Source organism: Tamandua tetradactyla, chromosome 19 (assembly GCF_023851605.1).
Source record: "Tamandua tetradactyla isolate mTamTet1 chromosome 19, mTamTet1.pri, whole genome shotgun sequence".
In the NCBI taxonomy this organism is placed as follows: domain Eukaryota; kingdom Metazoa; phylum Chordata; class Mammalia; order Pilosa; family Myrmecophagidae; genus Tamandua; species Tamandua tetradactyla.
In genome coordinates, this window is record NC_135345.1 from 17,550,802 (window position 1) to 17,578,364 (window position 27,563).

Genomic DNA, 27,563 nt, shown 5'->3' on the forward strand with positions numbered 1-27,563 from the left:
ATATTTCATATTTTACCAATCTACTAATTTATGATCTAAAAATTAATACCTGTATATGACATGGGACCATTACCTACTTATCTTATGGTTTTAGCAATATCACATGACTGGGATGGCATTACACAGGAAAGAGAGGACAGAGGAGATGCTCATGTTGCCAGGTGATATGAAGAAATGAAGACTGCATGACTTAAAATCAACTCTATCACTACTGGTCTCATTTTCCACCATCCTGCAATAAATCTGACTACTCATCCATAACTGTTTTCTACTCAAGTCTGCTCAGATGCTTTGGGAATGTGGGAATGATAGAAATTGTATATAATGGATAGCATAACAAATATGAAGACTAAGGGAACTGAATAATTAGCATTTACTAGGACGAGCAACATGGAGCACATGTACTTTAGGTAAGCTGCAAGTCTATAGATGCTAAACATAAAGCATATCATTTACTAATTAACACTACTGAAATGTGCAATAGTTGAATTATTGCCTAGTAATATATTGTGGCTACATCTATGATTGGATGAAGAATAATCAAAGGCATAACTTATAACAATATAATTTTTTAGGAAAAATAACTTGTTAGAAGATGATTACCTATTTATTAAAATGTAATTAATTTTTATTATTTTGCTTATAATACTTAATTTCCATAAATAAAACTTCAAAAATTCACAATACTATAATATGACAAAATTCCAGAATCAAAACAAGTAATAAAAATATGAATTTTAAACATAGCAACACATAATACTGTGTATATGCCCCTACTGATAATGAAAAAAAAATAAAAACTTAACCTGTAAGAAAGGGATCTTATTTTATAGGAAAATACATGTTAAATAATATACTCAAAAAATTAATCTGGGTTTTAGTGTTACCATATAAATTCTCCTAACACTTAAGTAACCTGGGAGATAGATGAAAAAATAAAACATCCCATCCATAACATCCTATGTACAATTCAACAATTATCTATTGAGTGCTTACTATGTGCTAGGCTCTGTTTCAGGCATTAGGAGAACAGTAGTGAAAAAAGTTAGATGAATTTTCCAGTCTCATGGTATTACGACCTAGTAAGATGACTTATACAATGAGAACAACAGCAGAAGCCGCAAGAGAACATCAAACATTTGAGGCTGATGGTAAGGTCTACTTAGGAAAGTAAAGCCAGTGAGATGACACAGTTATGAGGTTAGGGCTGAAGGAGCTGTTTTATAAAGTGCAGGCATCTTTGACTTGAACAGAGTACTGAACAAGGTAAGGGTCCTAAACCAAACATATAACTGGGGGAGAACTTCTAGAATGAAGTTTGTACAAAGGCTGTGATGTGGAATCATGCCTGGAATGTCTGAGGAAGAGCAAATCAGGCAGCGGGGCTGAGGAGGAATAAACCAGGCTCTGAGTGAGATGAGATCAGAAGTGTAAGAAGAGAGATCACATGTAGGCCAGGGTAAGAACTCTGAATTCTACTTTGAGAGATAGGAAGCTATTGGAGGGTTCTGAGTGGAAAACTGACATGAGTTAATTTATGTTTTGAGAGGCTCAATCTGCCATGAGGAGAATGGACTGCAAGAAGATAAGCGTGGAGGAGGGAAAGTGCTTGGGAAAATGCTATGCTATTTCTGAACTTTTACACGTTCCATTAGATTCCTCTGCCTAATTCTCCCCTTTCTATCTCCCAATCCCAATTCTCACCACATCTTGCGTATCATTTAGTCATTCAGTCCACAACTTGGATTTCGTTGACTGTCATTCTTCTAATTTCCTATACTATCCCACTTACTTATATTATTTAGAATTTAACTAGCAGTATTCTGGTTGCTTATCTACTTACTAATGTTAGCCACCAGTCATAAGCTGTTTCTCAGCAGAAACCATGCCTATTTTATTCACTGATGTATCCTCATTGCCTACAATAGTGCCTGACACACAATAAGTTGTCAGTAAATATTTGCTGAATAGAATTTTGAAGAATTGGATGAAACTCATTATGGTCAGAGGTTAAAGACTTACATTAAAAGGGTAAAGGGGAGATTGGTGAAATAAACAAAACACCAGGCAAAGGAAATCGTTTGCCTTGGTTTATCCATATAATCTAATTTTATTTTAATCCCAATGCACCTCAAATCCCACACTTCTTTCATATCAAACCACTTAATCATATCTCAAATAGGCGAGCAATGTCTTATCTTTGGAACTGCAATACATTGCTCCCTATGCTTAGAATGCTCTTTGTAGATGCCAAACTCCTACTTATCCTTAAAGATCCACCCCCAACTCCAAGCAGAAGCTGATTATTTTCTCCTTTGTGTTAACAGCATCCTCTTAACACTGATAATACTCTCATGAAACTGCAAATTCTTGTTCTTTAGGTCCATCCTTTGGCTGTTAGTTTGATACCTATATACAGCCCTGGTTACAGTTCATTTTAATCTTGAGGATTAAAGCCTGGTTCCTCCATCTTTAAGAGACCTATTCTAAATCAGACTAGTACTCTTGATTCTCCTGAACTCCAATCAATGACCCAGGTGAGAAATGCTTTTATCTTTTTTTCCCACATCCCCTTCTTTACAACTAAGCTGTTAAAATTTCTGGTCTAAAAGAATTTGCTAACTAAATTAACACATTATAGTGTCCACTGAAAATATATTCCACTATGTTTCTGTCACATTACATTAAAATTATCTAATCAATGAATATTTATGTAGTGAAAATAAGATATATAAAAAATAAGATATATAAATATACAAGTAAATAGCCATAATATGCATTAAGGATTTTCAGGTAAATTTTAGTTATCTATAGAAAATTTCATTTTTTATTAGCAATATTACCACCTATACCATGATTCCTCTTTTGTACCTAAAGTGTGTAGCTCAAGAGCTAGAAAAATAAACCGGTTAAACCTAGAATTATCTGAATTAGAAAAGCAAAAGCAGTTAAGAAGAGAGAGGAAGAAAGATACAGTGGGAAGAAGGACAGAGAAAGAAAGATTGGTATTGGGTTAAAAGGTATTTATCTTGCTTCTGCTGACTTATATCTCATGAACAGTCACTGCATCTATCAGTAAAATTTATTAAAATGGATATATCATACTATAACAAATTTTTTGGTGTATTTATTTCCAAAGGACTAATTAATTCAATGGATAAAAACTAAGCATTTATTACTCTAAATGTTCTAGAGTAATATAAAATAAGTAACAGAGAGAGTGTTTCACAGTGTATATTTTACAGTCTAGCTAGAAAGATGAGATGGATTTATATGAGGTAAAATTCTTTTAGATTATAAGACGCATAAAGTAAACATAACAGAAGTTCAAATGGAAATACAAAAATGTACCAGAAAGCTTATTTTTTCCTTATTTTAATTATCAAGGACACGATATTATTATGAGAACTTAAATTTTAAGTGGAGGTAGATAAGATGTGTGGAGGCTAAAATTCTAAAGAAAATTCTAAATAACCAAAGTTACCTTAAAATTCTCTAGAAAAGCCAACACACTGGAGGGAAAAACAATCTCTCAATTATTGGAAGACAACTATCTTCTACTTTATTGGAATAAGCAATTCCTTATACCTTATGACATAGTTGACATGTTTTCAAAACCCTTACTGACGGATGATGGCTATACTTTGCTTACATGAGGCTCTATGGAAGGCATATGGAAACTGATTAAGATGACTGTAAAATCTCATCTTCCATTTCATTTCACCTTGGAGTATTATGTTCACTGAAGGAATGACAAGTATAATTTCCCAAAATGCTACCCCTATTAAAGGACTCCAGTAAACTAATCAAGACCGAGTTGAATGGGCAGAGTCACATCTCCATCTAGTCAAAAGGCCAAACATACAATTGAGTGGGTCAATCTCCATGGAAGCAATCTAATCAAAGTTTTCCACTCTACAATACTGAGTAAGGATTATACGACAAGGCTTTTCTGGGGTACACAATAGGTGGAATACACATTACTGTTAAACCAGCACAGTAGCCAAGTTTATAGCAAATTATAGCAAACACATGAAAAAAATGGAATGGCTAAAAGGAAGGTAATTTATTCTTTCTTTCTTTTTTTTTTTTTGCTTCAAACACCTAAGCGAAATTTTACAGTGTTATTTATATTTACTGATCTTAGGAATTTAAAGTGCAAGGTTTTTTGTTTCTCTTTTTATAATGATATTCTTTACAAAATAAAAAAAAAGAAGAAAAAAGATCCAGCTTATATATATATATATATATGTTAACACTGATATGTCTTGGTACCTGTAATCTGACTTGACAAAATTTGACTTCTTAGAGTCTTGATTTTTAAGTGACCAAGACAAAGATCACACGTGCCTCAAACATACCTGACTCATTCCCACATTCTTTAATTTTTGATATTTTGCCTTTTGCATTTGATAATAATTCTGCCCAAAATGCCTTATTCCCAGAACCTCATATGTAAGACATCTCATTATACAAGTTTCAGCTCAAACTCACTTCAAATCACCTTATCTAAAATAATCCTCCCAGTGATTCTTGATATCTTGCTCACTGATTCTTTTTTTTTTTTTTAAATTAGGGACACAATGACAGGCATATTTGGAAAAAAGTAATAATTTCTGAAATGAAAAGTGTAACATATTGGAAACTCAAGACACAGGTGACACAAGTGATTAAAATTAGCTCAAGAGAGATTCAGTGAATTGGGAAATAGTTCAGGATAAACTAATGAAGATGCAATAAAGAGACAAAGAGGTGGAAATATGAAAAAGAAGAGATGAGAACAGAATAAGATCTAAAATATATATCAATGAATTCTAACTGGAGATAAAGTAAGAGTGCAACATATGTGAAAAGAAACTGGTTGAAAAATTTTCCCAGTTAATGAAAGACAAGCACCCTCAGTTTAGAAATTCTGTGACTCACAGGCAGAATAAGTAGGAAAAAAAAATCCACTCCCCAAATATTCTAGACAACCTGGAGAACACCATAAACAGACAAAAAACAAAAAGAGGGACAGAGACAGAAACATCCTAAAAACATAAGGAGTGAAGATTACCTCCAAAGGAAAGAGTGTTAGTTGGGCAGCTACAGCAACAATGGAAGCCAAAAGATGTTATTAAAATATCCTCAAAGCGCTGAATGAAAATAATTGCTAGCCTAGAACTATGCACCCAGAAAAAAGAACACTAACCCCCAACCAATGTATCACTTTTGTTGACTCTTGAGAATACCTAGGACTTGAACTGAGAGTCTAAATAGGAATTTCACACACTTAGTTTGCCTTCCTGAAACCTATAATTCATGGAAGGTTCCTGGGGTCCAAAGGTGCCAGCCTCTCCAAGATTATCAATTAATTACATCTCCCTATTCTTTAGTGTTGACACCTCTTCTACACATGAAAAAGCCAGAACAGGCATCGCCCAAACATCCCTATAGGTTGGGAGAAGGTTCAAAAGAGTATGAGGAGGTATAAAACAGGGTATAGGATTTGGCAGACAAGTATGAATGCTGAATCACTGTATTAATATTCCTTCTAGCTTCCAGCACTTGGGAGTAGTTGGAAGGAAAAATCTGATGGTGGATAGTAGCATGACAAACCCTGTTCTATAACTACTTGTTGAAGTGTGCTTTGAAACTTACGGCTTTTTTCTTTCTTTGCTTTGTATCTATTTTACAGTTAAAAAATTTTTTAAAATGTTAAAAAAAAAAAGAACAAAGGCAAAGAAAAAAACAAAACAAAACAAAAACAAAATCTAGGCGGTTACTACCAATAGACCTTTATCAAAGAGATTGCTGATTCCAAGGGAAAATCTGAAACACAGGAAGGAAAAGTGCCCAAAGAAATGGGTAATTACATATTTACATATATATTTACATATAACAGTTAAAATGTTTGACTCCTACTGTCCTAAGAAGAGAACTAAAGTTCAGATAAAGTGACTACAAATGTGGGGACAAGTGGCTCAAACACATATACATTCTTTATATTAACTTTTTTTTTGTATGCTGTTCGGCAGGAACAAAAGTTGATGATATGAAACAGTTATAATGTTTGAATCCTGCTGTCATAAGAAGAGAACTAAAGTACAGATAAAATGACTACAAGTGTGGGGGCAAGTGAATTAAAACACAGTATGTTCTTTATATTAACTTTTTTTTTTTGTATGCTGATGGCAGGAGTTACACTTCACTATTTTTTCTGGGTTAGTATCCCATTACCGTAGCACCTTTTGTTGAATTTGTGTTTTTTCTTTGTTTGTTTGCTTGTTTGTTTTTTTGAGAAGTGCATGGGCTGGGAATTGAACCCGGGTCTCCTGCATGGCAGGCAAGAATTCTACCATTGAACTATCCTTGCATCACCGCACAACTTTGTTTTTAAAAGCAGTTTTATTGAGATAAATTCACATACCATACAATCCATCTGAAGTGTACAATCAATGTCTTCTAGTATATTCACAGAGCTGTGCATTCATCACCACAATTCTAGAACATTTTCACCATTGCAAAAAAAAAAAACCCATACTCCTTGGCAGTCACCTCTCAATACCTCTATCCTTCCCTAGCCCTACATAACCACTAATCTGTCAAAGCCAACACCTTTTTTTCCTGTCTGTATAAATTTATTTATATTTCTATAATACATAATTGGAGTGAAACAGTATATAGCACTTTATGTCTTATTCTTTCACTTAGCGTAACATTCTTGTTTTTTTGGATGTGATGGAAGAATATTCGCATCTTACTGTTCATTACAGTCCACAGTTTGCTTTAGGCATATCTTTACCCATATATACCACTATATTATTAACATCTGTAAGAGTATCATATATTTGTTCCAATTCATGGAAGAATATTCTTAAATTTGTACTTATGTCCCCACTCATCATCTACAAGACGGCTCATTGTGCTGTACAACTATTGTGTTTCATTTTCTGCGTTTCCTTCTAGTGACATAGGCCACCCTAAACTTTCTTGTTCAATCACAATTGCACCCACATATTATCGCCCTTAATTACACTCACTATAATGTGCTAGCATCACCTCTATCCATTTCCAAACATTTACAATCAACCTTATTACAAATTCTGCACAAATTAAGCAGCAGCGCCTCATCCACTCCCATCATTCTACCTTCTGGTGTCCTATATTCTATATATTAATACCATAAATTTGCCAGTTGTATTTAGTTCATATCAGGAAGTCATACAATACTTGTTTATCCTTTTGTGACTTATTTCACTCAACATAATATCCTCAAGGTTAATCCACGTCACGTGCATCAAGCCTTATTTCTTCATATAGCTGAATAATATTCAATCATATGCATATACCACATTTTGTTTATTCATTAATCAGTTGATGAAACTTGGACTGCTTCCATCTTTGGGCAATAAATAGTAAATGCCACTCTGAACATTGGTATGCAAATGTCTCTTTTCATTCCAGCTTTCAGTTCCTGACCTAACAGCGGAATTGCTGGATCATATGGAAATTTTATATTTAGCATCCTGAGGAGTTGTCAAATTGTCTTCCACAGCAGCTGACCATTCTACATTCCCACCAACAGTGAATAAGTGTTCCTATTTCTCCACAAACTCTCCAACATTTCCTGTTTTTATAATAGTGGTCATTCTAATAGGTGTGAAATGATATATAACTGTAATTTTGATTTGCATTTCCCTAATAGCTAATGATGCCGAACATCTTTTCATGTGCTTTTTAGCCATCTGTATATCATCTCCGGAAGAATTTCCATTCAAGTCTTCTGCCCATTTTAAAATTGGGCTGTTTGTCTTTCTATTGTTGAGTTGTAGGATCTCTTCGGTTATCTTGGATATTAAACCCTTATCGGATATGTGGTTTCCAAATATTTTCTCCCATTGAATAGGTTGTCTTTTCACCCTCTTGATTAAGTCCTTTGGAGCACAAAAGTATTTAAAAAAAATTTTTTTTTGGTGGTGGTGGTGGTGGGGGTGCATGGGCAGGCTCTGGAAATTGAATCTGGGTCTCCAGCATAGCAGGCAAGAATTCTGCCATTGAACCACTGTTGCCCACCCAAAAGTATTCAATTTTGAGGAGGTCTCATTTACTTATTTTTTTCTTTCCTTGCTCATGCTTTTGGTGTAAGGTCTAAGAAACCACCTCCTACCACAAGATCTTAAAGATGCTTCCTGACATCTTCTTTTAGGAGTTTTATGGTTCGGGCTTTTTAATGTAGGCCTTTGATAAGTCTGGAGTTAATTTTTGTATAAGGTGTGAGATGGGGATCCACTTTCATTCTTTTGGATATAAATATTCAGTTCTCCCAGGACCATTTGTGGAAGAGACTGTTCTGTCCCAGCTGGGTGGACTTGGCAGCCTTGTCAAAAATCGATAGATCATAGATGTGAGGTTGTATTTTTGAACTCTCAGTTCAATTCAATTGGTCAATATGTCTATCTTTATGCAAATACCATGCAGTTTTTACCACAGTAGCTTTGTAATATGCCTTAAAGTCGGGAAGTGAGAGTCCTCCAACTTCATGTTTCTTTTTTGAGATGTTTTTGCCTATTTGGGGTCCCTTACCCTTCCAAGTAAAATGGATAATTGGCTTTTACAATTCTGCAAAGTAAACTATTGGAATTTTGATTGGGGTTGCATGGAATCCATAAATCAATTTGGGTGAGCTGGTATCTTAACAATGTTTAGTCTTCTAGTTCAGGAACACAATATGTCATTCCATTTATTTAGTTCTTAGGTTTCTTTTAGCATTGTTTTACAGTGTTCTGTGTACAAGTCCTTTACATCCTTCATTAGATTTATTTCTAGATAGTTGATGCTTTTAGTTGCTATTGAAAAGGGATCTTTTCCTGGTTTCCTCTTCATATTGCTCATTTTTAGTGTATAGAAACACTACTGATTTCTGCATGTGGATCTTGTATCCTACCACTTTGCTGTACTCATTTATTAGCTCTAGTAGCTTTGCTGTAGATTTTTCAGGACTTTCTAGATGTAGGATCACATCATCTGAAAATAGTGAAGTTTGACTTCTTTTCCAATTTGGATGGCTTTTACTTCTTTTTCTTCCCTAACTGCTCTAGCTAGAACTTTTAAGCATAATACTGAATAACAATAGTTACAGTGGACATCCTTATCTTGTTCCTGATCTCAACAGGAAAGCTTTCAGTCTTTCACTATTGAGTATGTTAGCTAAGGTTTTTTTCACATATGCCCTTCATCATGTTGACAAAGTTTCCTTCTAGTCCTTTTTTTCAAAGTGTTTTTATCAAGAAGAGGCACTGGATTTTATCAAATGCCCTTTCTGCAACCAAAATCAAATAATCATGTGGTTTTTCCCTTTTGATTTGTTAATATGCTGTATTACATTAATTGATTTTCTTGTGTTGACCCACCTTTACATACCTGGGATAAAACCCAGGTATAATCCTTTTAATGTGCTGTTGGATTTAATTTCCAAAAAGTTTCTCAAAGATCCCTGCATCTATTATCATTAGAGAAACTGGTCTGTAACTTTCCTTTCTTGTACTATCTTTATTGGCTTTGGTATTAGACCAATATTGGCTTCATAGAATGAGTTGTCCCTCCTCTTCAATTTTTTTGAAAAATATGAGCAGGACTAGTATTAATTCTTCTTGGAATGACTGGTAGAACTCCCCTGTGAAACCATCTGGGCTTTCCTTTTTTGGGAGGTTTTTGGTGACTGTTTCGATCTCTTTACTTGTGACTGGCTGGTTAAGGTCTTCGATTTCTTGAATCACTGCAGTGTTCACGTGTTTCTAGAAAATTGTCCATTTCATCGAAGTTGTCTAGTCTGTTGGTGTACAGTTGTCATGGTATTCTCTTATGATTGTTTTTATTTCTGTGGGGTCAGTAGTAATGTTCTGCCTCTCATTTCTGATTTTATTTCTTCACTCTTTTTTCTTTGTCAGACTAGCTAAATGTTTGTCAATTCTGTTGATCTTTACAAAGAACCAAGATTTAGGTTTGTCAATTTATTTTTTCTATTTCATTTATCTCCATTCTAATCTTTGTTATTTCCTTCCTTCTGCTTTCTTTGGGTTTAATTTGCTCCTCTTTTTCTAGTTCTTCCTGGATATGCTCTTTCTTCGCCTGCCAATAGATGGTGTTCTTCAGCAACCTATTTCCCACAACTTTCAGGAGGCAGGGCATTCTTAGGGCTCTGCTGACTCCAGACAAACAATAAAATAGCAGCTTCAGGCAAGACAGTTTTAAACCATAGGCTTTAGCAGTCCAAATGTGGTGGCCAAAAGCTGGAATGGTGCTAGACTATGCCTCACCCTGTTCTAGGGAAAGAGGATCTCCGCAGACCTCTGAGAACACCTTGATGCTCTCTGCCCCAAGAGTGGTGGATGCGAGGTGAGAGGAGTTACCCACAATCTCTCACTGCAGCTTCTCTGTCTCTGTTTCTTGCTTTCTTGGGTGTTGCATGGCATTCTTCCTGATCTCCCGAGTCCCAGAACCACTATTCTAGACACTTTCTCCCCGTCCCACTAGTTGTTTTTTTTCTGGGAAAGAAGTGAGCCCAGCTTCTCCCTAATCATCCATCTTGGCTCTTCCTTGGGTATTGAACCTATTTACAAAACATAAACACCTTCCCATTGGTTTGTGAGACCCTTGATTAACTTTTGATATTAAACACATTTAAAATTTTCTAGGGTAACGCTAACAGATTAGAAAGAGCATAAATAGCTTCAAAACTGGCAAAGGGAAAAACAGGAAATGAGGGGGAACAAACTTATCCAAAAGAAAATAAAAAAAGAGGGGAAAATGCATAATGGGACCAAAAAAAAGCACAAAATAAGTTGATAATAGCAAATATTTTCATGAGTGATAAGTGCTACAGAAAAATACAGGATGCTATGGGAAAATAAAAGTGGTTCAATCTAAATTTTCGTAGGAATTATTCAGGACGTTGGTGTGCTCAATTTGGGAGGTGTGGGGATATTTTCCAAAAGAAGTGATATTTAAAATGTGACTTGAAAAAAGTAGTAAGATTTTTTTAGAAAAAAAGTGGTGGGAGTAGGGGGAGCTTCTACAAAGGTCAGTGCATGTGTAAATGTCCTTGGGCCAGAGTGTATGACATATCTAAGAGACAGAAAACCTTTATGAAGACTAAAGATAGGTACAAGATGAGACTGAGTAAATAAGCAGGTGCCATATTATGGATTTTAGGGTTTTAGACTTTATTCCAAGGATAACGTGAAACCATTAAAGGGTTTTAAGCTGGTGACATGTTATGCTGAGATTTGGAATTTTGAAAATATTACCAGCTGTTTCTCCCATTCCTAGAGTCAGAGAAAGTTAATTTGGCGGTAACATGAGATCATCTCGTCATATTGTTTTGCTCTTCAGGTTTACTAGATTATGGCATATTTTCAAGAACTGAACGTTAAGTTTTCTTCCACATGTCTTTAGCCTCATAAAAAGAAAAGCCCAGCCCAGAAAAGCCAGATGAATAATTTTATTGGATTCATTAGATACAAAATATCTGCTAAACTGAACTTTAAAACTGGTTCAGTATTTTCTTAAAAGAATGACAACAGATTTAATTTATAAAAAGCATAGATAAGCATATTATAATACTACATATGGCTCTCTTAATTACAGTAACAACTCAATTTTACCTACCTTAATCACACTCAATATACCAGAACACAGTAGTCGTGGTAGGAGTAAGAAAGAAGGATACTCAATGATGACTAAATATATCACCAAAATTCATACCTTTTATTCCACATTCTCTCTCAAATGTTCACTTTAAGATGACTTAGCATTAGTCCATGCACAATTTCTTTCTTTCTTTTTTAATAAATCTTACTCAATTAGGAGATGATGTTTCCAAAATTCTTGCCTATGGAGCACAGGCAATATGAAGTAAACTCTTTGTTTAATTAACTTATTTGTTTTCAATCAGTTTGAGGGGAAATAATCCTGTTTCACATGCTGCTTAAGGAAGTATAAAGATATTTTAGAATATTTTCTATCCAAATTGTTTAAAATAAAAAGTTACACAGCTAAAAATCACAAATCCAATAGTCAAATCCCAATTCTACTTTGGTTATCAGCAGTATGAGAATAATGAAAAATTTTAAATCCAATAAATCCAGCAAGTCATATATCCTGTCAACCACTGAGGATACTAAAATGAAAAAATAATGTTTCTGTTCTCAAAGGAACAGTTCAATGAGGAGATAAACATGCAAACAATTTACAATGCACTGAAAAAATTTCTATAACAGAAGTTCTAAAAGAATATTCATTGGGCCACATGGTAGAAAACTGTACTAAAAAGGCCAATGAAGTTCTACTGCTTTCATCTCTGCCGACATTTGATCTTGTCTTGTTCGACCATAGTAAATTCTTCATGGTTACCAAAGTAATGTTAAACACCCATAAGCTGCAAACATCTTCCTGCATTTGGAATTTAAAATAAATTTTTACTTTGGCCCCAAATTAAAAATGGAATCATTTTAAAAATGAACTTTGATAGACTAGTGTTATTTAAACTTGTTTCTTAATTTAGTGTGCCCAGACCAAGAAAAAAAGAGTCATTTGGTATGGACAATACATTACTTACTTTCCTACTGGTTTATAGAGCTCAGAATATTTATACAGATCTACAGAATTTAAAGAGCAAAAAGAAGTACCTTCTAATATTTGAAACACCTGGATAGAAAGCACAACAGAGAGGTTAATGGGAATGTTTTCCTCAGTGTAACCATATTTTAAGTCAGTCCAGGGCTTGCGGAATAGAAGGCAAGGATAATGAGAACTATAAAGAACTGAGGAAGTCAGTTTGAAAGGATTTAGGTACTCTAGAAAAGCCATGTTTTAATTCTGATCCAATCTTGTGGGAGCAACGTTTCTTTAATCCCTAACCAATAATGTAGGCTGGGATCTTTGACTGGAGTATCTCCATGGAGGTGTGGCTTGGCCAATTATGGGTATTAATCTTGGATTAGAGGGAGATGTGACTCCACCCATTCCAGGTGGGTCCTGATGGGCTTGCTGGAATCCTTTAAATGAAGCAAGCACCGTTTGACATTAAAGAAAGAGAGAAGCAGGCGGGCGGGTGACTATGGGGCAGGGCCATCTACAGACTATGTACAAATGAGGGGGATGGCCCTGCTCAGCCCCCATTAGGGCTGAACTGGCTCGTGGGGCAGGGGTGGTATGTGTGGCGTGCTTGGAGTATTGCCATCCTGATCCTTTGCCGATAGTACCCCGGAGGGCAAGGAACTGGGAATGATGCCCTTCCCTCTATTCTACATGCTAGAAAAGGGGATGCCATGTATAAAAGGAAGAGTAGGGAATGTAGGGAACAGAAGTTCCTGCCACATTACCTCCTCATTCTTGGGAGTTGAGTGGGGCAGGTACCAGGGGAGAGTGGCAGCACTAACGCCATTTGTGCCAGTAACTCTGCTGGTGTGGGGATTAGTGTCAATGAAGTCCCAGGGTATGGGTAAGGGTGCAGGGAGAGTGGTCACTGCTTCTTCTCAGATGGTGATGGTGACCAGGTGCTTGGCAGCTTTGCCTGTGTCATAGGTGCACTAAATCAGCTGCCACATCAGCAGCTGGAAGTCCACAGGGGTGTCAGGTTCTGGGGGTACTACTACCACTCACTCTGCAGCCAGTAGGCACTGGCATTGAGCATCTGCAGTGAACTCTGTACCAGCCCCAGGGCTGGCCTCTTTGGGAAGACAGCCTCTCAGTCACAGCCAAATGGATCTTCTCTGAGGCAGGCACAAGATGTCATGCTTGAATTCCTGGGCAGACCGCAACAATTCCTCAATGTTGCTGGTGACCTGCTCTACATTTAGCATGACATCTTCAGTACTGGGAAGCCCAGGTTCTAAGTCTCTCTCTCTAGGATTTCCAACTCTGGATAGAAGTGCTCCTCCTTGCTCAGCTCTAGACATCTATTGCCTTCCAGTCTAAGCAGGGAATCCACTTTGCATGTATTCCCAATAGTTACTGTCAGCATCACTGCCACAGTGGGAAAATTCGTTCGCATGGGACTTTCTTGGGATAGGACAACAGTAAACAGTAAACAGTAAACAGCAGCGGGAACAGTAAAGGGCACAGCTGAGGCAGACACCCTCTTCTGATCAAGTAAATGGTGTCACCCTCCAACTCAGTATTGTGGAAAGACTGGAGCTACATGATGAGTTTATCGCCAGGATGCGTCTCCAGTGGGCTTAATGACAGAGTCCAGTTCATACATGGAGAAGGCCTGGTGGTCTCTGCAGTATGCACTCTCATCAGGCCACATGGACATGTGCTCTGCCTGTTCACTGGGCAGTGGGGGCAAGGGCACAAGCCCTGGCTGTTGCCAGACCTGCAGATAGATTATCTGCCTGCAGCTTGCAGATCTCCCTTTGCAGCTTCCAGAGTTCACCACTCAAGATAGTATTGAACTCCATGAGCTGCTACACCTTTGCCTCAAAGGCAGCCAGGGCTGCCTTCTGCTCTAGGTACTTCTGCAGTATCACAGTCCGACTGGACAGGTCTGAGGAGTCCATGCCCTGGACATGGTTGTTGCACATGGTGCTGGCATGCACTGGCTCTGTGCAGGGGCTACTAGTCAATATTCTTATCAGAAGCCATGCTGTCACAGTCATTGGTTATCAAGGCCACTCTGGCCCTATATGGAGGGAGTGAAGTTGTCTATGGGGCAGCTCAGGCTCTTGCTCTGCTGTCTGGTCTTGCTGAGAATGTCAATATGCAAGGAGGCAAACTCTCGAGCATTAAGTGCACCAACTTCTGTCACCCCTGATTTCAGGTGTCAGTATCTGGGGTAAACAGCATGGAAAGGCATAGCCTGCACTCTGTCACTACGGTGGTGTGTTTTGGGGTAGCCAGTCATACCATATCATTCTCTCTTTAATCGACCTCATCGATTTATGGCTTGGAAAGTTCCTTACGAAGCCAGTCACTGAGCTACAGTGACAGCTGTGGCCAGCTGAGACAAGTCCAGCCTGTCAGACATCTGTGGGATGATGTAATGCTGATTCTTGTGATCTGGTATGTTGCCACAGAGGGACAAGGCCAACCAGTCAGTGCACTCCTAACAGCACTCCATTAGCCTTTCCACTTGCTCATGGGGCCCTGCCTGCCTCACATGGTTGATTGGTGGACAACCAGGAAAGCAAATGAGCCAGGATCAAGCCTATACACTACAAATAGCTGTCTTCAGGTCTGTCTTGTCTTGGTGACCACAGGCACAGATGTGGTGCCTTCTCTGAGTAGAAGTTGAAGTTGGCCTGTGCACACAGTGACACCAGTTGCAGACCCATCTCCACATTGGTGGCCTTTTCCCGACAGGAAAGCCTGTGCACAAATGCTAGCATGTAGTACTTGGTCCTGATGAACTCAGAACTGTTGGGGTGGACTTTGTCTTGGGAGTTAGATTTGCACCACCAATCTGCACTTGTGCGGAGTCCAGCAGTGAGAGCTCTCACATGGAGACAGCCCTTTTGCAGGTGAGTGTGTACACCATGCAGCAGTATGGGAGGCCAGGGGATGTATCTAAGGTGCTTGAGGATGATGTGGCATCCCAGACTCCAGTAACACCACAGCACCTGTTGTACAACAACACACCTGCTTACAGGAGGCAGGTGTGGTGTAGGGAACTGCTATCCACACACACCTCCATTCTGGGCCCTGTTAGGACATCCTGAACTGCAAAGCAGCCAATGCCCTCTGGGCTAGCATGAAGGGCATGAGGTGGGTCCGGGAGCTGGCAGCTTCTGTTGCCCTACCTGGTTCTGAAAAGGACCTAGCAAGGATCCCTGTGTGTGGCCAATGATTTACCCAGGACCTGGGCTAGAACCTACGGAATCCTCATACCTGCTCATCCTCAGGCACCCAGGTTCTTCTGTTGCTACCCTTCCCTCCCCCACTTCTACACTACATCGAATTTATTAAGAGATTATCCTACATTTTCATCTCAGAGTTTAGGTTTTGCTTTTCAGTTAGCCCTTTAACCCAACGAGGATTATAATATTTATAAAATACAAAGTATATGAGGGAGGAATCATTTATTTTTTCCATATACATAGGTACACATTACCCCAGAGCCATATATTGAATGCATGAATTATGATGACATCTCTGTCTTCAGTCAAAATTCCACCAGTTTGGGGACTTTGTAGGCTTGCTAATCTACTGATTTCTATTCTAGTCAATAATACCCTGTTTTTACTGCACTTACTAATGAGTCCTGATGTTTTAGGGCAAGTGACTCACCACCTTGACTTGGCTATTTTTGGCCCTTTAACCCTTGCTCATGACTTTAGGAAGAGCTGGCCACGTTTCACAGTAAACTGTATCAGAATCTTAACTGAAATGGCACTGAATGTATAAAGTATATTAAGGGTGAACTGCCATTTCTCAGAGTAGTCAAATTCATTAGAATTATAATCACTTGTTTTAGTGTACTAAGTTGCTCAAAGCAGAGGCCATTAAATGTGCTGGCTTTAACTATGGGAATTTATTAGCTTATAATCTCACAATTCTAGGCTGTTAAAATGTCCAAATCTAGGTATCATCAAAACGATACCTTCTTCTTAGAGAACAGCTGCCAATGATCCTGGATGCCTCTGTTATATGGCAAGGCACATGGTGGCAACTGCTGGTATCTCCCTTTTCTTCTAGGTTTTGTTGCTCCATGGTTTCCTTTTTGTCTGAATTTCTTATAAAGGACTTCAGGGAGAAGATTAAGATCCACCTTAAATGAGGAAGGTCACATCTTAATATAAGATTCTACTCCCAATATATCCTACTTACAGTGGCTCCACACTGACAGGACTAGATTAACTTATGCTTTTCTGGGGTACATACAGCTTCAAACCATCACATCCCTCATTTTTGGGTCTTTTTTTTATTTCATTCAATAAAGTTTTTAGGTGTTTTTTCATAAGGTCTTATACAGTTTATTACTTTATTCTTACGTGTTTTAATGTCTTTCCTGATAGTTCTGCTACTGTACAGAAGATTTTTTTTAAAAACTGGATTTTCTAAATTGGGTGGTTGCTGCTGTGTAGTTATATATACTGATCTTGTAAGAAGTTCTTTACCTGAACTTTTTCATCAGCTCTGAAAGCTTACCTAGACAGCCATTCATATTTTCGATTTATACAATTATATTGTTAGTAAATAACTGCAGTTCTACTTATTCTTTCCTTATTTACTTACTGTTTATTCTCAAACTTCAATTTCTTTTCTTTTTCTTGCCATGCTGCATGAGTAAGAACCTCTTATAGAATGTCAAATATTGGTGTTAAGTGTGAATTTTTGTCTTGCCCTTTCCTTTAAACCATTTAGTTATGCTCTATTTTGTTAAATTTATGGGAGATACCATTTATCATGTAAAACATGCACTTATCTATTCTTTAAAATTTTTTTTTAATTAAAGAAATTGTGGGTTTACAGAACACTCATGCATAAAATACAGGATTCCCATAAACCACCCTACCACCCATACCTTGCATTGGTGTGGAACATCTGTTACAACTGATGATAGCACTTTTTTGTAATTGTACTATTTTTTTAACAGTAGTTACCTCTGTTACAATTGATGAAAGATTATTAAAATATTAGTATTAACTATCATCCACGGTTTACATTAGCTGTATTTTCCCCATATACCATCCTATTAACACCATATATTCCTGTCATACATTTGTTATAATTCAGGAAAGAACACTCTAAGACTTATACTATTAAAACCATAGTCTATAATAATGTTTACGGTGTTACATCATCCTGTGTTTTATCATTTAATTTTTATTCTGGTAACATACACAATCTGAAATTTCCCCTTTTAACCATACATATCAATATAATTCAGTGCTATCAGTTACATTCACAATGTTACCATTTCTGTCATCCATTTCTAACCCTTTACAATCAATCTAAAAAGAAATTCTGTACAAATTAAGCATCAATTCCCCATTCTCTTATGTCAATCTATCTGCCGGTAACCTATATTCTAGATTCTAACTCTGTAAGTTTGCTTAATCTAATTAGTCCATACAGTGATATCATACAATATTTGTCCTTTTCTGTCTGACTTATTTCACTCAGCATAAGCATCAAGATTAACTCATGTTGTCACATGCATCAGGACTTCATTCTTTTTTATGGCTGAGTTAATATTCCAATATCCTATTCATATTCATTATCAGGAAATACGTCTTCTTGTTCAACTGCATTCTAACTCTTAGAGGAATTAAAAAGCAGAGCTGTATATTGAGGATATAGTATTACTGGGTTTTGCATTTACCCTTTTAGTTACCCTTACTGATAATCTTCATTTTTTTATGCCACTTCCAAACCACTCTCTCTTGTCTTTTAACCTGCAGAAGTCACGTTAATAATTCTTGCAGGGAAGATCTTTTGTTAATGAACACTGTCAGTTTCTGTTTATCTGTGAATATTTTAAACTCACCCTCATTTCTGAAGGGCAGTTTTGCTGGATAAAGAATTTTGGGCTGGCAGTTTTTCTCTTTCAGTATGTTAAATATGCCTGCATGGCTTCTGATGAGTCTTACTGACGATCCCTCGTATGTAATGAATCACTTTGCTGATCTTTGGCATTTGTTTATTCTGTTTGGAGTAAGTTTTACTTCTTGGACATGTATATTTAAATTTTTCATAAGAGTTGGGAAATTTTCAGACATTATTTCATCAAGTATTCTTTCTTTCTTTTCTCCTTCTGGGACACCTATAATACATATGTATGTGCATTTTGTGTTGTCACTCAACTCCTTGAGACACTGCTCAATTTTTTCTATTCTCTCTCTATCCATTCTTTTGACTGTATTTCAATTGTCCCATCTTCTAGTTTACTGTTTTGTTCTTCTGTCTATTGAAATCTGCAGTTATATACCTTTAGTATATATTTTAGTGTATTTTTTTTATGCTGTATGGCAGGGTCACATTTTATTATTTTTTCATGTGAGTATCCCGTTATTGCAGCATTAGTTTTTGAATTTTTATTTGTCTGTTTGTTTTTGCATGTTTGTTTGTTATTTGGGGGATGAAAGTGCATGGACCAGGAATTGAACACAGGTCTCCTGCATGGCAGGCGAGAACTCTACCACTGAACCACCCTTCACCCCCACTTTGGTGTATTTTTAATCTCTTCTATTGTACCTTTCATTACCATAAATTCTGTTAAGTTTTGGTTTATAACCTGAACTTTTTCTTTATGCTCATACACTATGATCTTAATATCCTTTATCTCTTTACATAAATACATATTCCGCTGTCTCCCTGAATTGATTTAGGAGATTTGTCTGAACTTCTTTAGTTGTTTCAAACTCTGTATGTCCCCTGAAGTTTTCATTTGTTCCCTTGACTGAGTGATATTTTCTTAGTATGGCATGTAATTTTTTTCTTCTTCTGATGTCTAGGCATCTGGTTATCTTTATGAGTTAACTCTGAAGGTCAGTTTCTCCCTATTTTCTAGGGTTTTATTGTTGCTTGACTTTGTGTTAAGGTGTTAATGCTTGGCCCAAATTGTTCTAGATTTTTAGAGTAGCCCTTATTAACTGTCCAGATTTTCTCAGCTCTTCTTCAATCGATTCTTGTCCCAGATATGTGGTACAGTCTTTTTTTGTCTTTTTGTTTTTTTTTATTTTTGCATGGGCAGGCACCGAGAATCTAACTCGGGTCTCTGGCATGGCAGGGGAGAACTCTGCCTGCTCAGCCACCGTGGCCTGCCCATGGCACAGTTTTTAAGGATTCACTTTTTGTTTAATTGTTTCACCTCCAGGAGAAAGCTTCCTTTCCTCTGTTTTCTCCAGAAATCTTAACCTGTTCTGTTTGTTTTTTGTGCAGAATTTTCTCCCCAGCTTCTATTATTTGTTTACATCCTCTTCCTTACTCAGTGCCCCATTTTCCTCACAATTTTCAGTTCTGCGACCCTCCTGTCTTAAAAGCAGTTCAGTTTAAACACCTCCCTCCCTCCTTTCTCTCTCTCTCTCTCTCTCTCTTCTGCTTTTGGTTGCTTCCCTGTTAGGGTATCCTGCCCTAGGGAGTTAGACGAGGTTAATCCGGAAAGGTGGGTTACTCTATCTAGAAATGTTCCTTTTCTGTTTAGGTGGTCCAGCCAACAGAAACTGGATTGTGCAACAGCACTTCTTACCAGTCTTTTTATCATGGTGTACACCCCCCCCCACCCCCACCAAGAGTCCTTTTGTATGCAACACTCCTCAGTGACTTCTGCTGTGTGTCTCTGTGGACTTCAGTCTCTGTGCCTGGAGAGGTGATCATGCTGCTGTTAAGTGTCTCTGAAATGTCAGCGGTGTGAGGTGAAGAATCCAGGCTGCTGCCTATGAGCTGTGCAGGACTGAGTGAGCTACGGGAGGGAGGAGAACTGGCAGTCTGGGAGGAAGTTTCCTACTTAACATTTTTCTTTTTCTTTGATTCAGCTTTTGTGGAGTCCTTCTCCAATCTCTACTGTCCACCAGAGTTTTAAGCAAGTGAAGTCTGTCCTTTTATTTGTTGAATCTCTGGGGACATTTTATCAGGGGATGTCTTAAATTGCCATATTGATGACATCCTCTAGTATATTTTTAATATGAGCTGCTCCAGTTCTTTCTTTGGCACCACCACTTCTGCAGCTATGCAGCTGCTCACATATCTTCTTCATCAACATGCCTCTGGTCACAAGAAAGATGACTCTATCCTGCAACCAGCTCTTATTAGCGGACATGAGAACAAAAATGCATATTCTTGTTTTGATAATTATTTTTTAAAAATCTGTGTCAGTTATTATAGAATTATTTTTCTGCATGTATTAGAGATATGGTTTTCCTTTTTTATTTGTTAATGTGAAAAATCATAAACATTCTTCAAATGATGAACCCCATCAATACGCTGCCTGAGTTCTGATTTATTATGTTTTTATACTTCACTTAATTTGCTAATATTTTGCTTAGGAATTTTGCACCTAGGCTTGCAAATAAGATTGGATTATACCCTTCCTTTATGTTTTTTTTGCCATCGTTGCTTATTTTGGTATCATGATTATACCAACATTTCTTTCTTTTCTTCTTTTAAAAGTAGTTTTACTGAGATATATTCACATACTACATAATCCATCCAAAGTGTACAATCAATGGCTTTTAGTATTATCAGAGTTGTGCATTCATCACCACAATCAATTTTGGGAAATTTTCATTACTCCAAAATAGAAAAATCCTATATCCCTTTAGCAGTCACCTCTTAGTCCCTTATCCTTTCCCATTTTTCTTTTCTACTCTTCAGAACATCTATAATATATGATAGAAATTATCTGTTACTTTCAAGTAATATACTGTTACCTTAAGACCATTTGGAATGAGAATTTCAGAAATTATTAATTAGACTATCCATAATCTAATTATCCTATAAATTCTCCATAATATTTATGGTTAGATTATACACAAGATTTATAGATTACTATTGTCATCCCACAGCCTGGCAGTAGGCAGCAGTGAGATCTTTAACCCCAGTTCCTGCTGCAGCTTGCTAAAACTATAAAGACCTACTCCTCCAATATCTGGAGAAGTGTGGTCTGATTGCTGATCAGTGATTTTGATCAACTAACTTTAGATTGCTGAGGGTCCAGTTCTGAGGGAAGCCACTGTTTCTACCTACCACAGACAAAATCAGGAGAGGAGTCTTAAAGATAGTACCCTTCCTCAAAATTATGGAAAACAGTTAAAGGCTACATTTACTGGGCAAGTGCTGAATCAAGCAAACACTGCTTCCCAGAGCCAAAGGAGCAGCTCTTGGTATCCCTGTTCTCCCTCCCTCAACCCCTTTCTAGTCAGTGTGGAGATGGCCAGAGCTCACTTTGTGCCTCCCTGGTCTCCTTTCAGCTGGGAAAGATCTAGAAAATTTCTTTCCAGCTCGCTACTATCACCACCACCACCACCACCACCACCCCAGGCAAAAGTAGCCTAAAAGAGCAGTGTAAGAAACGTTTCAGTTAGGTGGTCTGAGGGAAAGGTTTACATGTTTTAAGTCCTGCAGGGGAGCACCTTGGAGAGGGAGGTCTGTTTCCTAGGGAGTAGAGGGGATTTTTAAATTCCTATATATAGGGGAACTCCTAAGGCCACTGGGAAACACAAAACCAGGACGAGACACAGGCTCAGAAATAGCAGGGAGAACGCTGTACTTCACATTTGCCTTGAGTTTACCTTATTGACAGACAGGAGGGCTGAACTCTGAAGGAGAGCACAGGCTAATGCAAAAGACTGAGAAATGTGTTTTCTAATTGGTTTGTTTGCTTTAGTTAGCTACTGGTATTCAAAAAAATCTCTGTCACATCACTAGCTGGATAAACACCCAAGAAACACAGTTCAGGAAGGAAACCTAGAGTTTACATTTTAAAATATTAAAATGTGTAGTGTGCAAGAAAAGATTATAAGACAAAGAAACAGGAAATGATGGCCTGATAAAAGATGAAAAGAAGATCAGATGATAGACACCAGAAAAAAAAACTTAAAAAAAAAAAAAGATCTTCAATATGTTCGATAAGAGGAAGGACAGAGAAGGAACTGAAAGATATCAGGAAAACAATGTATGAACAACATGAGGATCTCAATGAAGCGACAGAAACTTTAAAAATGAACCAGAGAACTACTGGAATTCACAACAAATGAACTGAAAAATTCCTAGAAAGGTTTCAACAACAGTTTGGAGCTGACAAGAAAGAATCAGTGAACTCAAAGACAAAATATTGGAATTAGCAAGGTTGAGAAGAAAAAAGAAAAAAGAATTAGAAAAAGTGAACACAGCCTAAGAGACCTGTGGGACTCCATCAAGTGTACCTTTATATTCATCATGGGAGTTCTAGAAAGAGAAGAAAGTAGAAGAAGGAATATTCAAAGAAATGACAGAAACTTTCCCTAAATTAGCAAAAAAGATGTGAATATACACAGTCAAGAAACCAGACAAACACAAAAAAGGATAAACTCGAAGAGAAATAAGCACAGACAAACAGTAGTCAAACTGCTAAATTTAAAGGACAAGGAGTTTCCTGGACCATGCACCCGCTTTCCCCCAACCCCCCTAAAAAAGGACAAGGAGAGTGTCGACAAAGAAAAGCAGCATTTTGTGTACTAGGGAACACCAACTAGATTAAGTGCCAATTTCTCAACAGAAATCCTGGAGGGAGGAAGGCAGTGGGCTGAAATACTCAGTGTTAAGAGAATACAATTGCCATCAAAGAACTTTATATCCAGAGGGGTTTTCTTGCAAAAAGAGAAAGAGATTAAGACATTCGCAGATAAACAAAAGTTGAGGGAGTTCATTATTACTAGATCTGTCCAACAAGCAATGCTAAAGGAAAGGAAATTAAAAGTGGATTAAAACATGATAAAGAAATAAAGACCTCTGAAAACGTAACCATTTGGGTAATTACAGATGCCAGTAGTACTGTGTTGTATTTTTTCATATATAACTCCACTTCTTACTTCTCACAGGTGCCAAAATGCAAATGCACAAAAAGTAATGCTAAATCTATGTTTTTGGACATACAGTGTACGAAGAGATTAATGAGACAAGAAAAAAATCGGTGGGGATATGGAGTGGTATAGAAATGGTGCATGTGTTTTCTCTTGAAGTAAAGTTGGTATAAAGTGAAAAATGATTGTTATATATTTAAGATGTTAGATTTTAACTCCATAGTGAGCACAAAGAAAACATGAAAAATATACCGGCATACTTCATTTCATTGTGCTTTGCTTTGTCGTGCTTCATGTCTTTTTTTTTTTAAACAAATTGAAGATTTGTAGCAACCCTGTGTTAAACAAGTCCATCAGTGCCATTTTCCCACAGAATGTGCTCACTTCATGTTTCTGTGTCACATTTCAATTAAGGTATATAAATTGCTTTTTAGACATAATGCAGTCGCACACTTTTAAAAGACTACAGTTTACTGTAAACAAGGTTCATATGCACTAGGAAAAAAAAAGTTCATGTGACTCCCATAATTGTGATATTCACTTTACTGTGGTGGTCTGGAACTAAACCCACAATATCTACAAAGTATGCTCATATCTAGAAAGAAGTGAGAAGACTCTATATGGTACAAAGGAAAAAAAATTTTTTTAATAAAAAGAGGCAATAAGGAAATAATCCAGAGTCAAAAACGGTATAAGACTTACAAAGACTAAATAGCAAAATGGCAGAAGACAGTCCTGCATAACAAGTAGTCACTTTAAAATATAAATGAATTAAACTCTCTAGTCAAACAATAGAGAATGGAAGAATGGATGAAAAGCAGGACTTTATGCTGGGTACAAGACACCATAAATTCAAAGACATAAGCAAGTTAAAAGTGAAAGGACAATAAAATAAATCATGCAATAACCAAAAGAGAGCTGGGATAGCTATACAAATATCAGATAAAACAGACAGTAAATAAAAAATGTTGCAAGGGAAAAAACAATGTAGTCTATACAGATAAAGGGTCGATTCAATAAGAAGAAATACCATTATAAATATATATGCACCTAACAGCAGAGCCTCAAAATATATGGAGAAATACTGGCATATCCGAAGGGAGAAAGAGACAGTGCTATATTGATAACATGAAACTTTAATACACATCTTTCAATAATGGACAGAATATCAAGACAAAAAAAAATCAGGAAATAGAAGGCTTGAACGATACTCTACACCAACTAGAATGAAGAGACATATTCACAAAACTTCACCCAATAGCAGCAGAATACACATTCTTCTCTAATGTATGTGGATCATTCTCCAGGATTAATCATTCTTTAGGCCACAAAACAAGTCTCAATACATTAAATAATGCTGAAATTATTCAATGCATCTTCTTTAAACACAAGAAAATGAACTAGAAACTAGTAACAGAGGGAGAAACGTAAAATTTACAAATATGTGGAAATTAATCAATGTACTCTTAAACAACCAATGAGTGAAAGACATTAAAGTGGAAATTAGGAAATATATTTTTGTTCAAAAATGAAAACACAACATACCAAAACTTTATACCTCTAAATATTACATTAAAAATGAATATCTTTTTTATATTTTTTTATATGCAAGGATGGTTCAACATAAGAAAATCAATTAATGTAATACACCATATCAGCAAATCAAAGCAGAAAAACCACATGATCATCTCGACTGATGCAGAAAAGACATTTGACAAAATTCAAACACTTCGAAGGATAGGAATAGAAGGGAATTTCCTTAAAATGATAAAGGGAATATATGAAAAACCCACAGCTAATATCATCCTCAATGGGGAAAAACGGAAAACTTTCCCCCTAAGATCAGGACCAAGACAAGGATATCCACTATCACCACCTTTATTCAGCACTGTGTTGGAAGTTCTAGGCAGAGCTATTAGGTAAGAAAAAGAAATAAAAGGAATCCAAAGCTAAAAGGAAGAAATGGAACTTTCTCCATCTGAAGATGACATAAGACTATATACAGAAAATTCTGAAAAATTCAAAACAAAGCTCCTAGAGCTAATCAATGAATTTGGCAAAGTGATGGGATACAAGATCAACAACCCAAAATCAGTAGTTTGACAACATTACTAAAAAGCAATCAGAAGAAGAAATCAAGAAAAATATACATTTACAATAGTAACCAAAAGAATCAAATTTCTAGGAATAAATATAACTAAGGATGTAAAGGACTTTTGTGCATAGGAAACTACAAAACATTGCTAAAAGAAATTAAAGAAAACCTAAATGAAAGTAAGGAAATTCCATGCTCATGAACTGGAAAATGAAATATTGTTAAGATGCCAATTCTACCAAAAACAATTCACAAATTCAATACAACCCAAATAAAAATTCCAACAACCTTCTTTGTAAAAATGTATATAGAAGAGTAAGGGACTTGGAATGGTCAGAGTCATAATGAAAACAAAGAATGAAGTTGGAGGAATCACACTTTCAAATGCCACTGTAATCAAAACAGAATGATACTGGGTTAAGTACAGACATATACAGCAATGGAACAGAAATTAGAGCTCAAAAATCCACCCTCACCATTTACAGGCTACTAATTTTTGACAAGAGGGCAAAAAAGACCATTTTGAGAAAGAATAGTTTCTTCAACAAATGGTGCTGGGTAAACTGGATTTTTATATGCAAAAGAATGAAGGTGGAACTCCATCTCATACCACATATAAAAATCAACTCAAAATAGATATAAGACCTACAAATAAGAGACAGAACTATAAAAGACCTAGAAGAAATTGTAGGGAAGCATCTACAGGACGTTGCATTAGGCAATGGTTTCTTAGACTTTACACTAAAAGCACAGAAGCAAAAGAATATATAAATGGGACCTCATTAAATTAAAAAATTTTATGCATCCAAGGACTTGGCCAGGAAAAGTAAAACAACAACCTACACAATGGGAGAAAATATTTAGAAACCACCTATGCCAGTCTGAAACAACTATGTACCCAAGAAAAGCCATGTTTTAATCCTGATCCAATCTTGTGGATCCAGACCTATTGTTTAGGATAGAAACCTTTGATTAGATTGTTTCCATGGAGACTGACCAACTCAACTGTGGGTCTGACTTTTTGAGTAGATTACTTCCTTGAAGATGTGACACACCCATTCAAGGTGGGTCCTGAATGGTTTAACACAGTCCTTTAAAAGGGGAAACATTTTGGTGAGAGTTCAGAGCCAACAGAGAGAGCAGATGATTAGACAGAGTCTGGAGATGCAGAGCCAGCAAACACTGGCATTTGTCTTCCATGAATATTAAGAAAGCCAGAATCCAGAGTTGTGCCCCAAAAGAACTAAGTAAAGGTCTATAGATGCTTAAAGGGGAAACTACTGACATCAGAAGCTGGAAGCAATGGTACTGGGAACAAGGATCAGCAAACACCTGTCTCATGCCTTTCCATGTGACAGACAGCAGCCTTTTGTGAATCAAAGTATACTCTTCTGGATGCCTTAGTTTGGACATTTTTATGGATTTAAAACTGGAAATTTGAACTTAATAAATTCCCTTCATAAAAACCATTCCATTTCTGGTATACTGCATTTTTGGCAGCTTTAACAAACTAAAACACCATATAAGCACACATATATTCACAATATGTAAAGAAATCTTACAACTCACCAATAAAAAGACAAATCTTAGTAAAAAAAAAAAAAAAAGGACAAAAACTTTTTCCAGAGATGTACAGATGGCTAAAAAGCACATGAAAAAATGCTCAGCATCATTAGCCACTAGGAAAATACAAATCAAAACTTCAATGAGATACCATTTCACCCCTACTAGAATGGCCACTACTAAAAACCTGGAAAATCCCAAGAGTTACAAAGGATGTGAAGAAATAGGAATACTCATTGATAGTTGGTGGGAATGTAAAGTGGTGCAGCCACTTACATTCTGTGGAAGACAATTTGGCAGGTCCTCAGAAAGTTAAACATACTACCTAATGATCCAGCAATCCTACTTGTAAGTATATACTCAGAAAGCAAGAACTCAAATAGATATTTGCACACTATTGTTTATAGTGGCATTATTCACAA

The 27,563-nt window shown here is 36.8% G+C and overlaps 1 protein-coding gene and 1 pseudogene across 16 annotated transcripts in view; both read right to left on the reverse strand.

Moving 5' to 3' along the window:
• The window catches only part of LCORL (ligand dependent nuclear receptor corepressor like), a 216,745-nt gene that overhangs the window by 37,388 nt on the left and 151,794 nt on the right, over positions 1-27,563 (reverse strand). The window contains exon 6 of one of the 16 annotated variants that reach the window (XM_077136493.1): positions 15,426-16,750. The exons of the other annotated variants lie outside the window; for them this stretch is intronic. Within the exon in view, the coding sequence (XP_076992608.1) occupies positions 16,740-16,750 (11 nt within the window). The 3' untranslated portion in view covers positions 15,426-16,739. Of the gene's footprint in view, positions 1-15,425; positions 16,751-27,563 lie in introns of those variants that run through there. 16 annotated transcript variants of the gene reach the window in all.
• LOC143663708 (ARF GTPase-activating protein GIT1 pseudogene) lies at positions 715-16,311 on the reverse strand (annotated as a pseudogene).